Source organism: Physcomitrium patens, chromosome 2 (genome assembly GCF_059467195.1).
Source record: "Physcomitrium patens ecotype Gransden chromosome 2, ASM5946719v1, whole genome shotgun sequence".
Classification (NCBI taxonomy): Eukaryota; Viridiplantae; Streptophyta; class Bryopsida; order Funariales; family Funariaceae; genus Physcomitrium; species Physcomitrium patens.
This window is the reverse complement of record NC_143411.1, coordinates 2,045,760-2,060,712: the sequence shown is the minus strand read 5'-3', so window position 1 is coordinate 2,060,712 and position 14,953 is coordinate 2,045,760. Positions and strand designations below refer to the sequence as shown.

At 40.3% G+C, this 14,953-nt stretch overlaps 1 protein-coding gene across 3 annotated transcripts; it reads right to left on the bottom strand.

Annotated features, from left to right (window-relative positions):
- Positions 1-4,318: 4,318 nt before the first annotated feature.
- Positions 4,319-13,187, bottom strand: LOC112278999 (kinesin-like protein KIN-8B). 3 transcript variants are annotated; one of them, XM_024513013.3, is made up of 17 exons: positions 12,126-13,187; positions 11,211-11,492; positions 11,020-11,097; positions 10,760-10,876; positions 10,524-10,612; positions 10,089-10,233; positions 9,851-9,946; positions 9,543-9,634; positions 8,871-8,972; positions 8,373-8,519; positions 7,812-7,962; positions 7,183-7,245; positions 6,712-6,951; positions 6,413-6,517; positions 6,156-6,269; positions 5,045-5,947; positions 4,319-4,874 (listed from the first exon to the last, which is right to left on the bottom strand). In XM_024513013.3, exons 2-17 carry the CDS (start codon positions 11,271-11,273, stop codon positions 4,389-4,391), a joined length of 2,991 nt encoding a protein of 996 aa, XP_024368781.1. In that variant the 5' UTR covers positions 11,274-11,492; positions 12,126-13,187; the 3' UTR covers positions 4,319-4,388. The 3 variants fall into 3 exon arrangements, with proteins under 3 accessions (XP_024368781.1, XP_090113065.1, XP_090113067.1); XM_090256939.1 differs by having other exon boundaries at positions 12,293-13,180; XM_090256941.1 differs by having other exon boundaries at positions 10,760-10,854; positions 12,293-13,180.
- Between the last annotated feature and the right edge of the window lie 1,766 nt (positions 13,188-14,953).

Below are 14,953 nucleotides of genomic sequence, written 5' to 3'. Positions count from 1 at the left end.
AAACTGTGGTTCTGTGAACGATGCCTCGATGTGATTACATGCAAAATTGTTGATCTTGAGACTGCATTTCCTTGTGTAAATCGAACACTGAGATTCAACTAAGACCTCCTGCGAAGTAACTGTGGAGGTGCTTGGATCGGAGCCTCTTCAACGGCAGGCTATAATAGGCGTGTGTGAAGTTTCGCAAACATTTTACCACAGGAAGAAGGAACTGTAGAAAACAGTGGGTGTTTGTGCACTATCGTTGATGCACAATATGTCCAGGTTATTGGAAATGTGACCCTTTCTGACATGAAATGTTTTCTAACTTAGTAAGTTTATTTTTTTACACTATTCCAATGATTTTATACAAATCGTTAGAAGGTTAGTTGAAGTTGTGTTTAATAGGTAAGTGCACAGTTTAGCCACAGTGTGCATGGCGTAGGTTCTTATGGTTAAGGTGTGTTTGATGCAGTTGCAAACTTTATGTTCAGTTTTATATTTTTAATTAGCATTGTTGTTTCTTGTTTTCTTTTTTGTTTCTGTTAATTACTTATTAATTTATTTAAATAATACAATGACAGTGCATTAGTTCCATTTAGGTGTGTGAAGTCCTCATAGCATATGTATTGTAAATTTAAAGTTGTGATTCTCATGTTAGGTTTTATAAATAATTATTCTGTCTGTATTAGTGTAATATCAAAGTTTTTTTAGAAATTATTAGATATTAATTCCTTTTTGGATTGAATTTTTGTACTACTAAGAAAATAAGAATTCACCAATTATACATTTGAAATATTATTTAATATAAATTTTATTATATATATTTAGATTTATCTACATTTAAAATTATATTAGATATTAAGTAATTAGAATTATAATAACTAGGCCCTTCTAATATAAGACATTGTTATATTTTTCCTACATTAAGTAATATGGAACACACAAATTCTATTAATAAAGAATATGCAAGACAAATATCAATGATAAATCAAAATAGAGCAAAGTAAAGTTTATTTTTTCTCCTAGTAAAGCAAATGATATTGATTAGCATGCAATACCCCCTCCAATGAGAAATTTGTTAGACCGCATTTTATGCTACCATGTCATAACTTTTGTCTTAATATAAGACATAGTTTTTGATTATTTCATGGAAAATGTCATACATTAGATGGATTTAGTAATAATTAAACTATTTTATAGATTACAAGCAACTAAATTTTATAATATTGTAGAATAATTTTTTGAAGTATGCATATTTTGTGCATCAATATTTTACATACACAACTAATAATTTGACCATAGTCACATTTTACATATATATGTATATATATAGACATATATTGAATCAAATTATATGCTTCAAATGTAATATTTGTCTATGATTTATGCCTATTTTTACATCATTATTGTACATTTCCCTACAAACTTTTGTACAATCCTCCCTGGTTTTATTTTATTTTATTTTTATTATTATTTTATGTTCCTCCATGTTTCGTATATTTCTAATATGTTTTTTTTGTATTTGTACATTGACATATTCTTGCTTTCCTCTACATGTGTCTGCCTATTTCGAATAATTTTACATATTTTGTATATTTCTAAGTGCTTATGTATATTCTTGCTTGCATTTCTGTATTTCACTACAATTGTGTATTCTCACATATTTTTGTATAGTCCTGCATGATTTTTGTGCACTTCTACACACTTTCATGGACTAGTGCATGTCGTGTGTATTTTTGCACGCTTCTATGTATTCCTGCACATATAGTGTGTTCTTGAATGCTCTTGCACATTTCTCCATGTATTTGTACTTCGTGTCTTTTATACGTAATTTTGTGTATTTCGACATGTTTTCTGTGTGTTTCCACGTACTTTTGTATACTCCAGCATGTTTTGTTAATTTCTACGTACTTTTCGCAAATAAAATCCGCCACGAATTTCACACTCCGCTTTACGTTTTTCATTTCGACATGTTAGATCATCGCTCAAACTGGGCGCTCAGTTACACTCTACTCAAGAAAGGCTTTCGTCTCGGAACTCACACAAGGGAATCGTCGACCAGCAGTACCTGTGATTGAGGCATCAGGACCCAGTGTGACAACCGCCCGGGATGATCCAGGATGCTAGATTTGATGTCCCAAGGTGGGCGCTCACCTGGTGGCATGGGAAAATGGCGACACAGGCTGGACGGACCCTTTACTGCAGCAGCACTGGCGGGATGTGATCTGTTTCCACTTGTGAAGGCCAGGTTGTTAAATGTTTTTAGGAGAATCACGCGATAAATGAGCAGCTGCAAGGGCCATACGATTGAATATTTGGCTCCAGTAAGTGCTCCGACGTCGTCTCATTCTCACAAGTGACAATTCGCAATGAACACAGCAAATCATGCAGCTTTATGCATAGGAAAGGAGGATGAATATCCACTCCTGCTGCAGAAAGTTTGATTTGTACGCTACTCATGCACAAGTCAAAAGTAGTGCATAATTTCAGTCCCCCTCCCCCCCCCCTGGCTCCACAACCATGTACGTCACTGTTGTGTCGCGGAGTAACATCAACTGGCCATTTTGCCTTCATTTGGACGATGTTTTGTGCACCGCATATAAACGTAGGCTGCTTCATACTAAAACCTATTCAATGAGTCTAGAGCATACTAAGGCCAGCAGTTTCTCTTGCAGTTATTGCCTGGGAGCGTATAATCCTTCACCGATGGAAAACAACCTGGGTTTCAGGGTAGAGAGGAGGGATCCCTGGGAGTGGGTCACAAATAACCAATAAAGAGAACATCCGAGACTTCGTTTCCAACCACACGACCATCTGCATGAGGTGGGGAATCGTGACCTGGAATGGAAAGACAAGATTGCATCCTGAAACAAAAAGCTTCGAAGCACTCTTAGAGATTCAGATGCGGAAGACGAACGATCAGTAGAAGTAGAAGGCTACGACGCTATCGACTCCTGCCAAATCCGCACAAGTCTTCACGAATTTCTGAAACGTGAGGGGGGGGGGGGGGGGGAACGGATCAGCGTTGACGCCAATTTCGACATGCTGGTAAGTCAGGTCCCCGAGAGTGGTGGCTTCCACCAGGAACAAGATGATGAAGGCGCTGCAAAAGCAGGTCAGCATTAGCGTGATGCGTCCAGGAGCCATGGCCTTCGCGTGGTGAATCGACAAGCACTCCGCCAGATGGTGATATGAGGACCGAGCAGGATTTAGAAAGCAAAGAAAAACCAGAAATATCTGTATCTTCGGCGCATGCTTACCGAAGACCATTGAAGAACGTCAGCATGGATACCCACTTGTCAAAATCTACTGTTCCTTCCTCCTCAACAGACACGAAACATGCGGTGAGCTTGCAGCCGCTGCAGGGATGAAACCCCCCCCGGGGCGTTCTTTCCAGAACATCACACCGAATTTGCTATCTGGATCCCCTCACTCCGACTTCATTCACTGGCAATGCCATCGCCAACTCAAAAACATGCACAGGTTTCCTCATCAAGGACTATCAAACACTAGCCAAAATCATAAGTAAAATTTAAAAAGACAATGAATTCTTTTACAAATAAAATATCTAATTAACAGGGTTTAACATGTTTCTCTTTTCATGTTTGGTTTTGTTTGCTAGATTCCGTAGGAACACTCTAAGATAAAATTGCTGCTGCCTAGGAAGGATAGTGAACTGATTGTGGACTAATTGAATGCCTTTAATCTACGCAAAAAAGTAAACCACAAGAGTAGTCTCCACCATCCTCGAACAACCATTGGAATATTGACATGCACAATCCATGACCATTTTGTCCCTGGGCCTCCAATTATACATGTAAACCATGGTAGCTAAGCAGATTTCACCCAAGTAGAACACATTCACAAGGCCAAAGACGCACATTAACCAAAGACTTTAATAACAAAATAGTCAAAAGAGAGATTTTGTTATTAAAGTCCAATAATATGACCCAAACCATAAAGAATGGTTTTGTACATTCAGCAGGTCTTACCCATGAGAACTTTCGTGTAGATAAACTAAGAAGAGCCTCGGGATGATACGGCAAAGCACACCTGCAGAGCTTCTCGAGTACTCAGTCAAGATCGTATGTCAACAGTATGTGATAGACACTTCTGGCATTTTCTAAATTGCTCCACATGGTAAGAAAGCTGTTTCTCTAGTGTATGTGATTCGACCAGACCGAATAATTAAGTGACTAATTCAATATTCAATGTCATGCCCAGAGTCTGGACGAAACCATGATTCTGAAAGTAACCCACGTCAAATGTCCACGTCCAGGGCCATTGCTGTTCATTTTAAACCAGTTGACAGAAGACGACAATTAATGCACAAATCGACCACAAGAACGAAGGTTTCTGTTTGGATTTGATTTCATTGCGGAAACATCCTGAAAAGCACAGGTCTATTACTTCCAATCCATAACTGCTCTTGCTTGTGATTGACGTGTTCCAATCAGGGAGTTAAACCTAGGTTTTCTTCTCGAACTAGACGATGATCTTGTGCTGACCACTGAACTGTTATCACTCAAATCAGATCCAGCTAGCTTCGTCACGTCTACCTCATGTGAACCCAGGCCATCAGATGACCCGGGGTTACTAGATGGAAGCATCAAATTTGATTGTGATAGATTATGTCGACTACCACTACTACTTTTAACTGAACTTTTCAATCGAAAATGAAGGGGAGATAGGAAACCGTTTGAAGACTTAGAAGAGGTAGAAATGGGGCCCTCAGAAATGCCTCTAAATCCAAGTTGTCGAACATCCTTCCCATCTGAGGCATCCGAAACAGATCTTTGAGAATGACCACCTCCTAATATAGCTTCAAATGGCGAAGGGGATTCGACTCCTCGCTTCATACCCTGAAGTTCATTATCTAACCGCTCAAACTCCTGCACGACACAAATTTTACTCAGTAGGAGGCACCACATCACTACATTCACTTTCTGAAATAAAAACTTAGGATAAGAACGATACACTTAATGTCATGTACGTCCAGTAGTCACCAAAAACCGAAAAGAAAGGCAAGAAAATATTTATCCTTGTCAACGCGAGAGCTTACCACCCAGAGCGACTCTTGGTCGACTGATTGTTGAGCTCCTTCCTTCACTCCATCAAGACGGAACGCTGCTTGATAATCCTGGGGGCTGTGGTTGAGAGCCTCAGCTTCACTCCCTTCACTTCCAGTAGTGGTATCGTAACCCTCACGGACCAAATGACGTTGATGTCTACCTTCAACTTGACGTGGCCTCCTCCTAGACCTAAAATGAGTCAAAACTTTATGACCCGTGAAACCCGAGGACACTACATCTCCATCCGTAGAAGTGGGCTGCTCTTGAGTTGTGCTATTCACAGTTCCTAAATAATCATTATTATCGACTAAAGGAGTTTTAGGCCCTCGGTGCTTTTTGGAAGAAAATGATCTGATGACATCTCCATTTGGGTGACCTAAGCTAACTCCATCTATCCTTAACAAATCAGCAGAGTTTTTATACATAGTAGTAGCATGACTACCAGAATAGCAATCAGAGACTTCTAATTGCCCTTCGTTAGATTCAGAAGTACTCTTCGAATCAGCAGCAGAGGTCATTAATGAGCAGCTGTTCGCATCTCCATTATCATCCCTGTGTTGATTTTGAAGTTTTTCAGTGTCGAGGATTGCTGCGTCCGCATCATACTGAAGCTGTGCTTCCGCAGGAGATTTGCTTCCTGAGACAGCACTGGGGATTGGTTGCTTATGCAAGATGGGTATCGGCGTGGACGGTACGTGCGTTCTGCCAGCAACCACTGGCATAATTCCCTCTTCAATCATGATACCTTGCTGAGCTGCGATTTCTAATATTTGGTCATGATTTAGTCCTGAGCATTCAAGAACCAACCACAAATTGCTCAAAGCCTCCCGCTGATCGTGTATTATTTGATCCCTAATAGCCATTTGAAACTGGAGTTCCATATTTGTCATGCCCTGAACCAACAAAACACGAAACTGATGTAAACGTGAAAATTTAGAACATGTAATGCACAATATTTGAAAAGCAGCAAATAATGATGTACTAATATCTCAAATAAAAAATCGGCTTACAACATTCTGAAAAACTAATCAACCACGTGCAGCATATGAACAATACATTCTGACACTGATGAAATATCTCTGATATTTACAAAATACATACCAGAAGTCTGTATTGGGTAAGGATGCGCAAAAATGTCTTATTTCGATCGCTATCAATTGCTTCATCAATGCGCCGCTGAAGTTCTTTACGTAGTGCCTCGTTGTGCTCAATTTCCTGACATTAGATCAAATTACAACACCAATTCTCATTAACAGTCAACATAAAAATTGCAGAACTGACCTCTTGTACAGAATAACTTAAAAGGTAGACATATGAACAAGAACTCACATAACTAATAAAAACAGTAATCTTCATACCTCACGATAGTGAGCGCCAGCTTCGTCATTATCTCGAATATTATCCAGAACGATTTGACGCCTTTCTACAAGTGTCTCATCCTTCTCTCCGTTCCTCCGTAAACCCTGCAAACATTAAGGAAACCGGACATAGTCTTCGATGAATATTTAAAGCTACAAGCATTACAGTTTATTATTTACCATGACGAAGAGAAATCGATTGAACAATTACTCAGAATTTCCACATAATTCCACTATATTCACATGTATGTTGGGAGAAACCACCCTTTAACCAAAAGCTCATGGCAACGAAAAAGTACCGGATCAGCAATAACATCATCAAGTTGTTGAAGTTCTGCTCGATTGTGTAGATTCATGTCCTCCAGTTCAAATAATGCTTTCTGTAGATTGATTCTCTCTTCAACATTTTCATTGATGTCATGACTAAGTACATCAAGCCAAGAAAGTTCATCATCCACCGACTTCTCTTTCTCTGGCGTGCGAGCGCTCAATTGAGTGTCTTTGTCAGCTAACTCCATTCGCAATTGCGTAACCTCCACCTGCGTTAGCCGTTTGCACGTCCATGGCATCAATTATAACTATCAGGAGCTCACAATGTTCAAACACAAAAAGAGATAAAAACCAGAATTAGAAAAGGAACTCCAAGGTTCCCATTAAGTAATCTGTAGTCTATCCTTTCGTTACTACATCCCTCAACGTTCGAATAATTGGATTCTGCTATCACCAAAAACATTTCAATTCACTATCAAGAAATCCCAAAGGAATCTCACTTGAAGATTGTCTATCATTTGCTGATAGTCTGCAACATGCGCATCCACAGTTCCCACATTTGTCTGCAAAAAAGAATCCTTGTGGTGAGTCTTCAAATATCGCGAATGATTTGTGCGAATTTGACTAGTCTAACACACCTGAACACTCCCGCACAGGTACCCGCTAATTCTTCGACAGCGTTGCCGAGTCTAAATTAGAATGGCAGACACAGCGTCACGCATACTCATTCGTTAAGGATTAGAGTCGGGGGAGTGGAGGATGTGGGTGGATGATTGTTTTCATTGGTTTTTGGGTGTGAAAAAGTCGGTTTGTGGGGTGGGGATGATGTGCGCGGGTTGTGGAATGACTAATCAACTAACATTGGCATCCTTGACGTCAATGTCGCTTGAACCACGAAGTGATGTGAAGTAGGCACCTGCTCTATCCCTCACGTGACGTGCTATGATACTGGGGATTGCAGGTCTACCAGGTTGACTTAAAGGTGGAAGTTCCTCGCCTGTATTGACCTAAAAAACATGTACATCCATGATGTCTGGAGAATCCTGGATGTATTCTCAATGTGGTTCAATGCACTACCATAAGATCTCAGAGTGCATAGAGTTATGAGTCGTGATGTATAAGTCAACACCTGAATGTGAGTCTTAATCTCCTTGGCTCTGTCCGCATACTTGAGAGTGTTTGTTGTATGGTGGTATTGATCAGCGCCACAAGAAACTGTTGCCACCATGACTGTGCGAGAATTTCCACTGAGCCCATCTTTTAGAAGTCGAGTCAATTTACTGCACATGTAACATGTAAAAATGAGCAAATCATCACAGGCTCATCGAACAGTAGGCAGTGCATTAGCATAATCAAGGCCAAAACATGAAGTCCACTGACTGGTAAAAACATTGCAGGAGAGTTTAGAAGGACAAATGTCCGGCAAAAAACGATCAGGCCCCTAATTGATCAACGTAACCCAATAGGATATACTACTGTTCAACAAAGCTATTCGCTGTGCCTCCACAACTTCGAAATAACAAAATCAGAGAGTCAAACACAGAATCAAAACTGCAGCGGTGCGTCGCCGATAACTCGGGGACTGCAATTAGGACTCAAATACTCATTCAGTTAGGCTATAAGATAATGAGAATACAATTCATTCTCACCACTCAGATACTTTCAAAATCATGAATTGAGAACAATGTACCTGTTCCGATATGGGACATAGGCTAGGCCTTTCTTTTGTTGCTTTCCAAGAGCATTGATGCAGTTAGCTAAAGCAAGAAGTGAACGGTTGATATTCGCACCGTCCCTCAGCTTTTGTCCAGCATTATTCGTCTCTGAAGCTCTTTCACTGCACCAAAATAAATGTGTCAGCTACAGCAAAAATATATTGTAAGTACTGTGGGAGAAACAATATGCACAAAAGACCGAAAAATACTGAGGATATGAGATTGTCAGTAATAACATAACCATGAAACATAGCCTAGAGTTTTTTATCTACACATAATGCCTTTCTCAATAATCGGACCTAGTTAAACAACAATTCAATCATGACTATAATCACGGAAATTTTGAGCTGCCCTTCTAAAGTATGATCGTTCGCAATCTGAATCTACATAGATACTGAACACAGCGTTGCTTCTATCTCCGGCATCTTTCTTACGCACTGAACTCCTCTACGCATTGAAAGCGAACATCTGACCTGCCAGCCAAGTCCACCAGGGCGAGCTTTCCACGAAGCGTCTGCGCTCGAAGCTGATTACGCTGTGTTCTTTTGACGATTATCTCCAACACAGCATGAGATCTGATGGAAAATTAACAAAGAACATTTGTCATTTCAACTCTCTAACTGATCATTCCGTACGGTCCTCCCACGAGTCACATTTCGCATCACCAATTGTATTATCTTACAGTCGACGCTCCTAGATCTAACCAAACTCTTAATGCTGCACTACTTCAAATTATTATGGAAGATGTGAACTATAGATGCAGATATTATCTCCCTTACAAATGATAGTCACACCAAAGAACTTCTCGTTGAATCTCCTCCATATTTTCAACAAACTGAATAGTATGTATTTACAACCACAGATCGAAAGAACAAGACTAGTGCAAAAACATTACGGATAATTATTACAGATAAGTATGTTTATAGAAGCAGATGTGAAAGGTCTAGTATGCAGGGAAAAAACGATAGTGCGAACAAAACATTACAATCGGAGTCAGGCACAAAATAGCTTGTGGCTTTACGTCAAAAGTCTAGATAAAATAAGAAACTAATGTTCTTTCACTTCGCAAACACGTCTTCAACCAAAAAGTGAAGAAACGATCGAGGAAGCAATTGATGGACGGGTACCAATGCATCGTCACGTACCGAGATGATGTAGCATTAGCATCAGTACTTTCAGTTTTTCGCCGATTATTACCCTGAGTTAGGAGTTCTAAAATCTTCTCCGCAGAGCTAACCTGATCACAAGGGTAGCAGAAGAAGGTGCAGTGATGAGTAATCTACTCGGGAAGTTCCTACTGATATTATTCTTCAGAAACATAGAGCAAAACAATATTTCATGGAACAGACTGTCAAGATGTTGAGTAATCATCCACCACATTTTTCTTAAACTAAAATACTGCATCCAGGGACAGATGGAACCATAAAGCTAGCATTAAATCAACAAAAATCACCTTAATGCGCTTAAGACCAGCGACAGTGATGCCCTGATCGGGATCCTCGCGGAGCTCAAGGTGTCCGGACGATCTTTCCAGTAAATCATAGATGACCTGCAAGCCAAAAACCATCATGTATAGAATTCAAGTAAAGGTAATCTAATGCATCTACTGACAATGACTCTACTTGAGTCTTCTAAAAACTAATAAAACAGAAATTAAGTTGCATATCAAGTTTCCCAAACATTATCCTCACCTCGTTGTAGACCTCAAGGTAGGAGCAAGTGACCTCAAAGTCATACTCAGCCTCCTGCTTGGAGATGAGAGTGAATATGGACTGTAGGCTAAGAACCATAAGACCTGGATCTTCCGGTGTACCCGCCATTGTGTGCGTCTTGCCGCTATTTAGAAACACGAAGTTAATGAATATTTCATGTTCAGAATACCTACAATACTCACCAGGAAGATGATACCAAAACAAGAACTCGGCAGCTACAAATGCTAAAACCATTCAATTCATCTTGACCATGTTAATGATACAGTGATGGAAACGACTGGTTTGTACGAGAAGCCTTTAGAGAAAAAAAAATGGTTTTCCAAGAAATACAACATTTAATACCTAGTTACGATTGGTTTCAAGCCAATGTATGAACATCAAGCCTTAAGATGGCAAATTTTAGAGCATGATTACCTTCCTGTAGCCCCATAAGCAAAAATGGTTGCATTGAGTCCCCGCACAACCCCATCAACGATTGAACTTGCTGTAACATTGTAAACATCCTGCCAATAGAGCATGACATTTTTGTGCTTAATTCAATGTTAAGTAGAGTAAAACCTCTCCATACGTCCCAACAACCCTTTTTAAGTATACTCAAAACAGGAAAATCAATTATATTAGTGGCAATTACTGAACAGGAAGTGAATTACCGCGTTTTTTGCCTCTGAACTAAAAGCAACATCATACGTATATTTTTTTTCTTTGCTCCGATTCTGCACACGATCAAGATAGTCCTTGGAAGTGTCTGGGTCCAGCACCACAACCACCTGTAAATGAGAATAATTCAGTACTTCACAGCAACAATAGGAATAGAAAAAAAATAACTGAGCTATGAGGTAAGCATCACAGAACAATTGGGACGTATATCAGGAACAATCCGCAATGTGTTCATTTAAAGCTGATGACTAACCTTATCATCGACAACTCGAAGAATATCACGACTCTTGATTCTCTCTTTGGCAGTAAGCGGGCGGCATCTTACAGCTACCTGCAGCAAGTTACATTGATGAAACAAGGTTGAAGTTATCTGCAGGTAAATTGATGAAGTGATCACAATAACGCCACTAACAGAAAAGATAAAATCAATACAATTCCTAATACCTGCAGGGTAGTTGCTTGCTTGGACTCGGGTGGCTGTATACTCCGCATCATCGTTTGACACATGCCACTTCTACTGCTGAACTTAAAAGAAGCTCTGGTCCATAGACAATAGTAGACTCTCAGCACCTATCCTTCGCTGATACAGAACTCCAAAACAGAACTTCGCTGTGGAGGTGCCACTAGTCGAGGTAGAATGGCATATCGTGACTTCGGAATTCACGTTTTATTGAGATATAAACTTCAGATGATTGTCTGCTTCATTGAATCCTCGCAAATGTTAATCTGCACGAGTATTACACATAAGTTTAATTATGTAATGACCGAACAAATATGCTTATAAAGAATGAGTACAAAGGCAACTGACGCAGGCATGCCCAAACTCAAAAGTTAATCTTCAATGCGCCAAACGAAGTGCACGAGCACGAATACAATGTTCTGAAGGAAAAACGAAATAAGTAAACGATGCGATAAACCCTACCCTGATTTCTGTTGAAATATTCAGGTGAAACCTCAAGATTCTTTTTCCAGAATTTTAATGGTAATTGTGACATTTTTAAATTAGTTTCTCTGTTGCAACAAAAAGAAAGCAAGCAATACGATGTCAACAATCTCATGCCTCTCAAGTTACTAGACAGCTAAAAAGGTTGAAAATTATAGAAACGTCAACGATCGTACACGACTGACTCTTATTATCCACAAAACAAATGGTAGAAGACGCAACACTCTAAGGGGGATGTAAGTCCCCATTTTCCAATGCCAATTGACCTTAACAGTTCTTCCTGATTCGCATACGATTCTTAAAAACGACTTCTCTTCTCAAACACCCAGCACCCTGAACCGTCTCTCCTCCACCGAGAAGATTTTCCCAAGAACAACTGCAGATCACACTAGAGAAATTGCAACATATGGACGAACCTGGTCTGGAATGGAGATGGAGAAGACATAATTCGCATAGAACAACTCCTACGTCAAATAGGAGGGGAATCCCAATGCTAGAGGGTTACTAGCATATTCCTTCTTTACGGAAGGTCGGTATGGTAAATAGATATGAAGGAGGGTCCGAATTTCAGCGTCGCTAGTACCTTCCAAAGGTCAGAGAAAACGCAATCCAATCGCCATTGGAAAAGTATTGTACAAATCGGCATCCTAACGCTTGTAATTTGTCAATACAGCCTGAATCGAAGCACAATATACTGCTACTACCTGGGAACTGGCCCTACATTGGTCGAAGATGATCCATGCAAAAAATGACATGATCCGATCAGCATCAGAATCGGGAGCGCCTCCCAAAAATCACATTCGCTCACAGAAAATAGCCTTCCAAAGTTCCCTAGACTACAATGCAGCATCACCCGGATTGGCCACTAAATCGCATACACCAGGGTTCAAATTCGCCGTTCAGCAACGAAAACCATTGAACGGGAGGAAAATGCAGTCTATTGGCAGCGCATAGAAAGAACACGTCCCAAAAACATTGCAGTGCCGCTGGGGCTGGTCCAAAATGCCACGGGGTGTTGAGTTTCCACACTCCACATACGCGTCTCGTCCATCCTAATAAACTGCATTATGCGATCCTCCTAAGCACCAACCAATGGTACAATCGCCACACTTTCCAAAAATTCCAATCCACGAGAAGCGCAACAAAATAACCGGCTCCGGCTCCCTGCAATCCCTTCTTTCCCTCCTTCCTTATCCCTGCACCCTGTCCTTCACTTCTTTCGCGCAATCTCACCCTCTGTAACTGACTCAATTCTCTCCTCTTAACTCTTCCCTCTCTCCCCTCCAGCAAATTTCGGCCGATGCGCGCAACAACATTCTTCTCCGCTACTGCCTCTTTAGGACTGCAATCCGCATCACGAAAACTCACCACTGATCCAAGCCTCAGCGTCTCATGTAAAGCAGCAGTAGATCTAACTCAAGCGACACCCCCGGAGAGCGTCGGCGACATAGCACAGAGGGAGAGACGACTGCGGATCCATCCTGTTTTCACCCACCCCCCCCCCCCCTTCTGGCTCGATGCTCACACGCACCGCACTCCGCGAGCTCCGATGCAGTCCGAATGTCAGTCACGCCAGTCACGGAGTCCGCTCCATGACCCCGCTCCGCACTTTACCCGGTGCTGCTCGGCTCGGCCCGGCACAGTGCTGGTCCCGCCTGGATTTTGCCTTGGTCAAGAGCGCATCTGCACCACCACCCTAGGGTACCATGCTGGTGCTCCTCGCCTCACTCATTCATTCAAAGAGCCCGCGCCGGCTCGGCTATTCTCGCACCTGGGGACACACCCGATATGGCACCTGGCGCAGAAGCAACGGGGGGGGTAGGGTGGGCACAGTAGGGCGCTGCTGGAGACGTTGGGTCCAGCAGGCAGGGGCAGGCCTTTCCCTTCCTTGTTTTTTTTTTTCTTTCCTTTTCTTCTGACAACGACATTCGTCCCGCGACGCGTCCAGGCATGGGGCTGGCGCCGTGTGCGGCTGGACCATGTGCCACCTCGGCAGGCAGGCATTTAATTCAAATGCTCTGTATATTTATATATATACAAACATACATACCGCCCTGTAGGAGTGAGTGACGTTGTGGGGCGACATCGCTCTAATAACTACTGCTCCCCCCCCCCCCCCCTCCCACCCCCAACCTACCCTTTTTCACTCTGCCCTTGCTGCTTCTCATGTCTTGCACTAGACAATGTTCACTCTATTGAAACAAAGTGAGACAAACTTAATCAATAACAATATTTAGGACGGATTATTTTTTTCTATTTCTGTGACAATATGTATGCACGTGCATGTGTGTAAGATTGAAAATATGGAAAGAAAAGAAAAGAAAAATGTAAAACCTTTGTACCATGTGTTTTCTTGTTCAATGTAAGTTTTACACACACACACACACACACACCTATATATATATATATATATATATACTAGTGGTTAAACCATTGGCTTTGCCAAAATTGAGTACGTTTTTGGTAGCCAATAAATAAATAAATAAATAAAACAACACAATATACTAATTAGTGCCCCTTACTACAATTGAAAAAACAAAAAAATGGTACCATATTAGCCAGATGCAGGTTAAGTTTATTTGCACCGCAACCCTTGTCAGCTTGTCTCGTCTCATCAACTTGTCTCGTCTTCTCCCAGCCCATGGCTCATTTCATCCTCTAATCCTATTAGTTATGTAACCTAGCAATAGCTAAATTAAACCCATAGCTAGGTAACTTGGTAATTACTTGTAATCTAGTAATAACTGGGTTAAACTTGTAACTAGATAACTTGGGAATAACTTGAGAGTAACTAGGTTATCTTATCCTACTACACTAACCAATGGAATTATTTTACGCTCTTGCCAAACATAGGCTGGTCAATTTATATATGGGCATTTTTTTTCTAGTGGATATTTATTCAATGTAAAAGGACTCAAACCATTGCTTAATGCATTGCTTATTAATGGATAAATGACAAAATTATTATTTAGTATATTTATTAATTATATCTTTAAAAATATAGGATGTATTTATCAAATTTATTGCTAATATGCAAAAAAAATCTAAAATAATTTAGTTATAGAATTTTAATATTTTTTAATTTTATTATCATTATTTTTATATTATTTTAATATAAATTTGAATAATTTTTTGTTTTTTATATATGTTATAACATTATAAACTATTTATGTATACAAATATATATACCAATATAAATATATACATACATTTTATTTTCATATTCAAATTGATTGAGATATCA

What these genes read in the sequence shown, in the direction of transcription:
- LOC112278999 (XM_024513013.3), bottom strand. Translation starts at nt 11,273, where the DNA reads ATGTGTCAAACGATGATGCGGAGTATACAGCCACCCGAGTCCAAGCAA. An exon ending in GTTCAGAGGCAAAAAACGCG is followed by an intron (nt 10,613 to 10,759) that starts GTAATTCACTTC and finishes CTCTATTGGCAG; the next exon opens with GATGTTTACAATGTTACAGC. An exon ending in CTGGCGCTCACTATCGTGAG is followed by an intron (nt 6,270 to 6,412) that starts GTATGAAGATTA and finishes ATCTAATGTCAG; the next exon opens with GAAATTGAGCACAACGAGGC.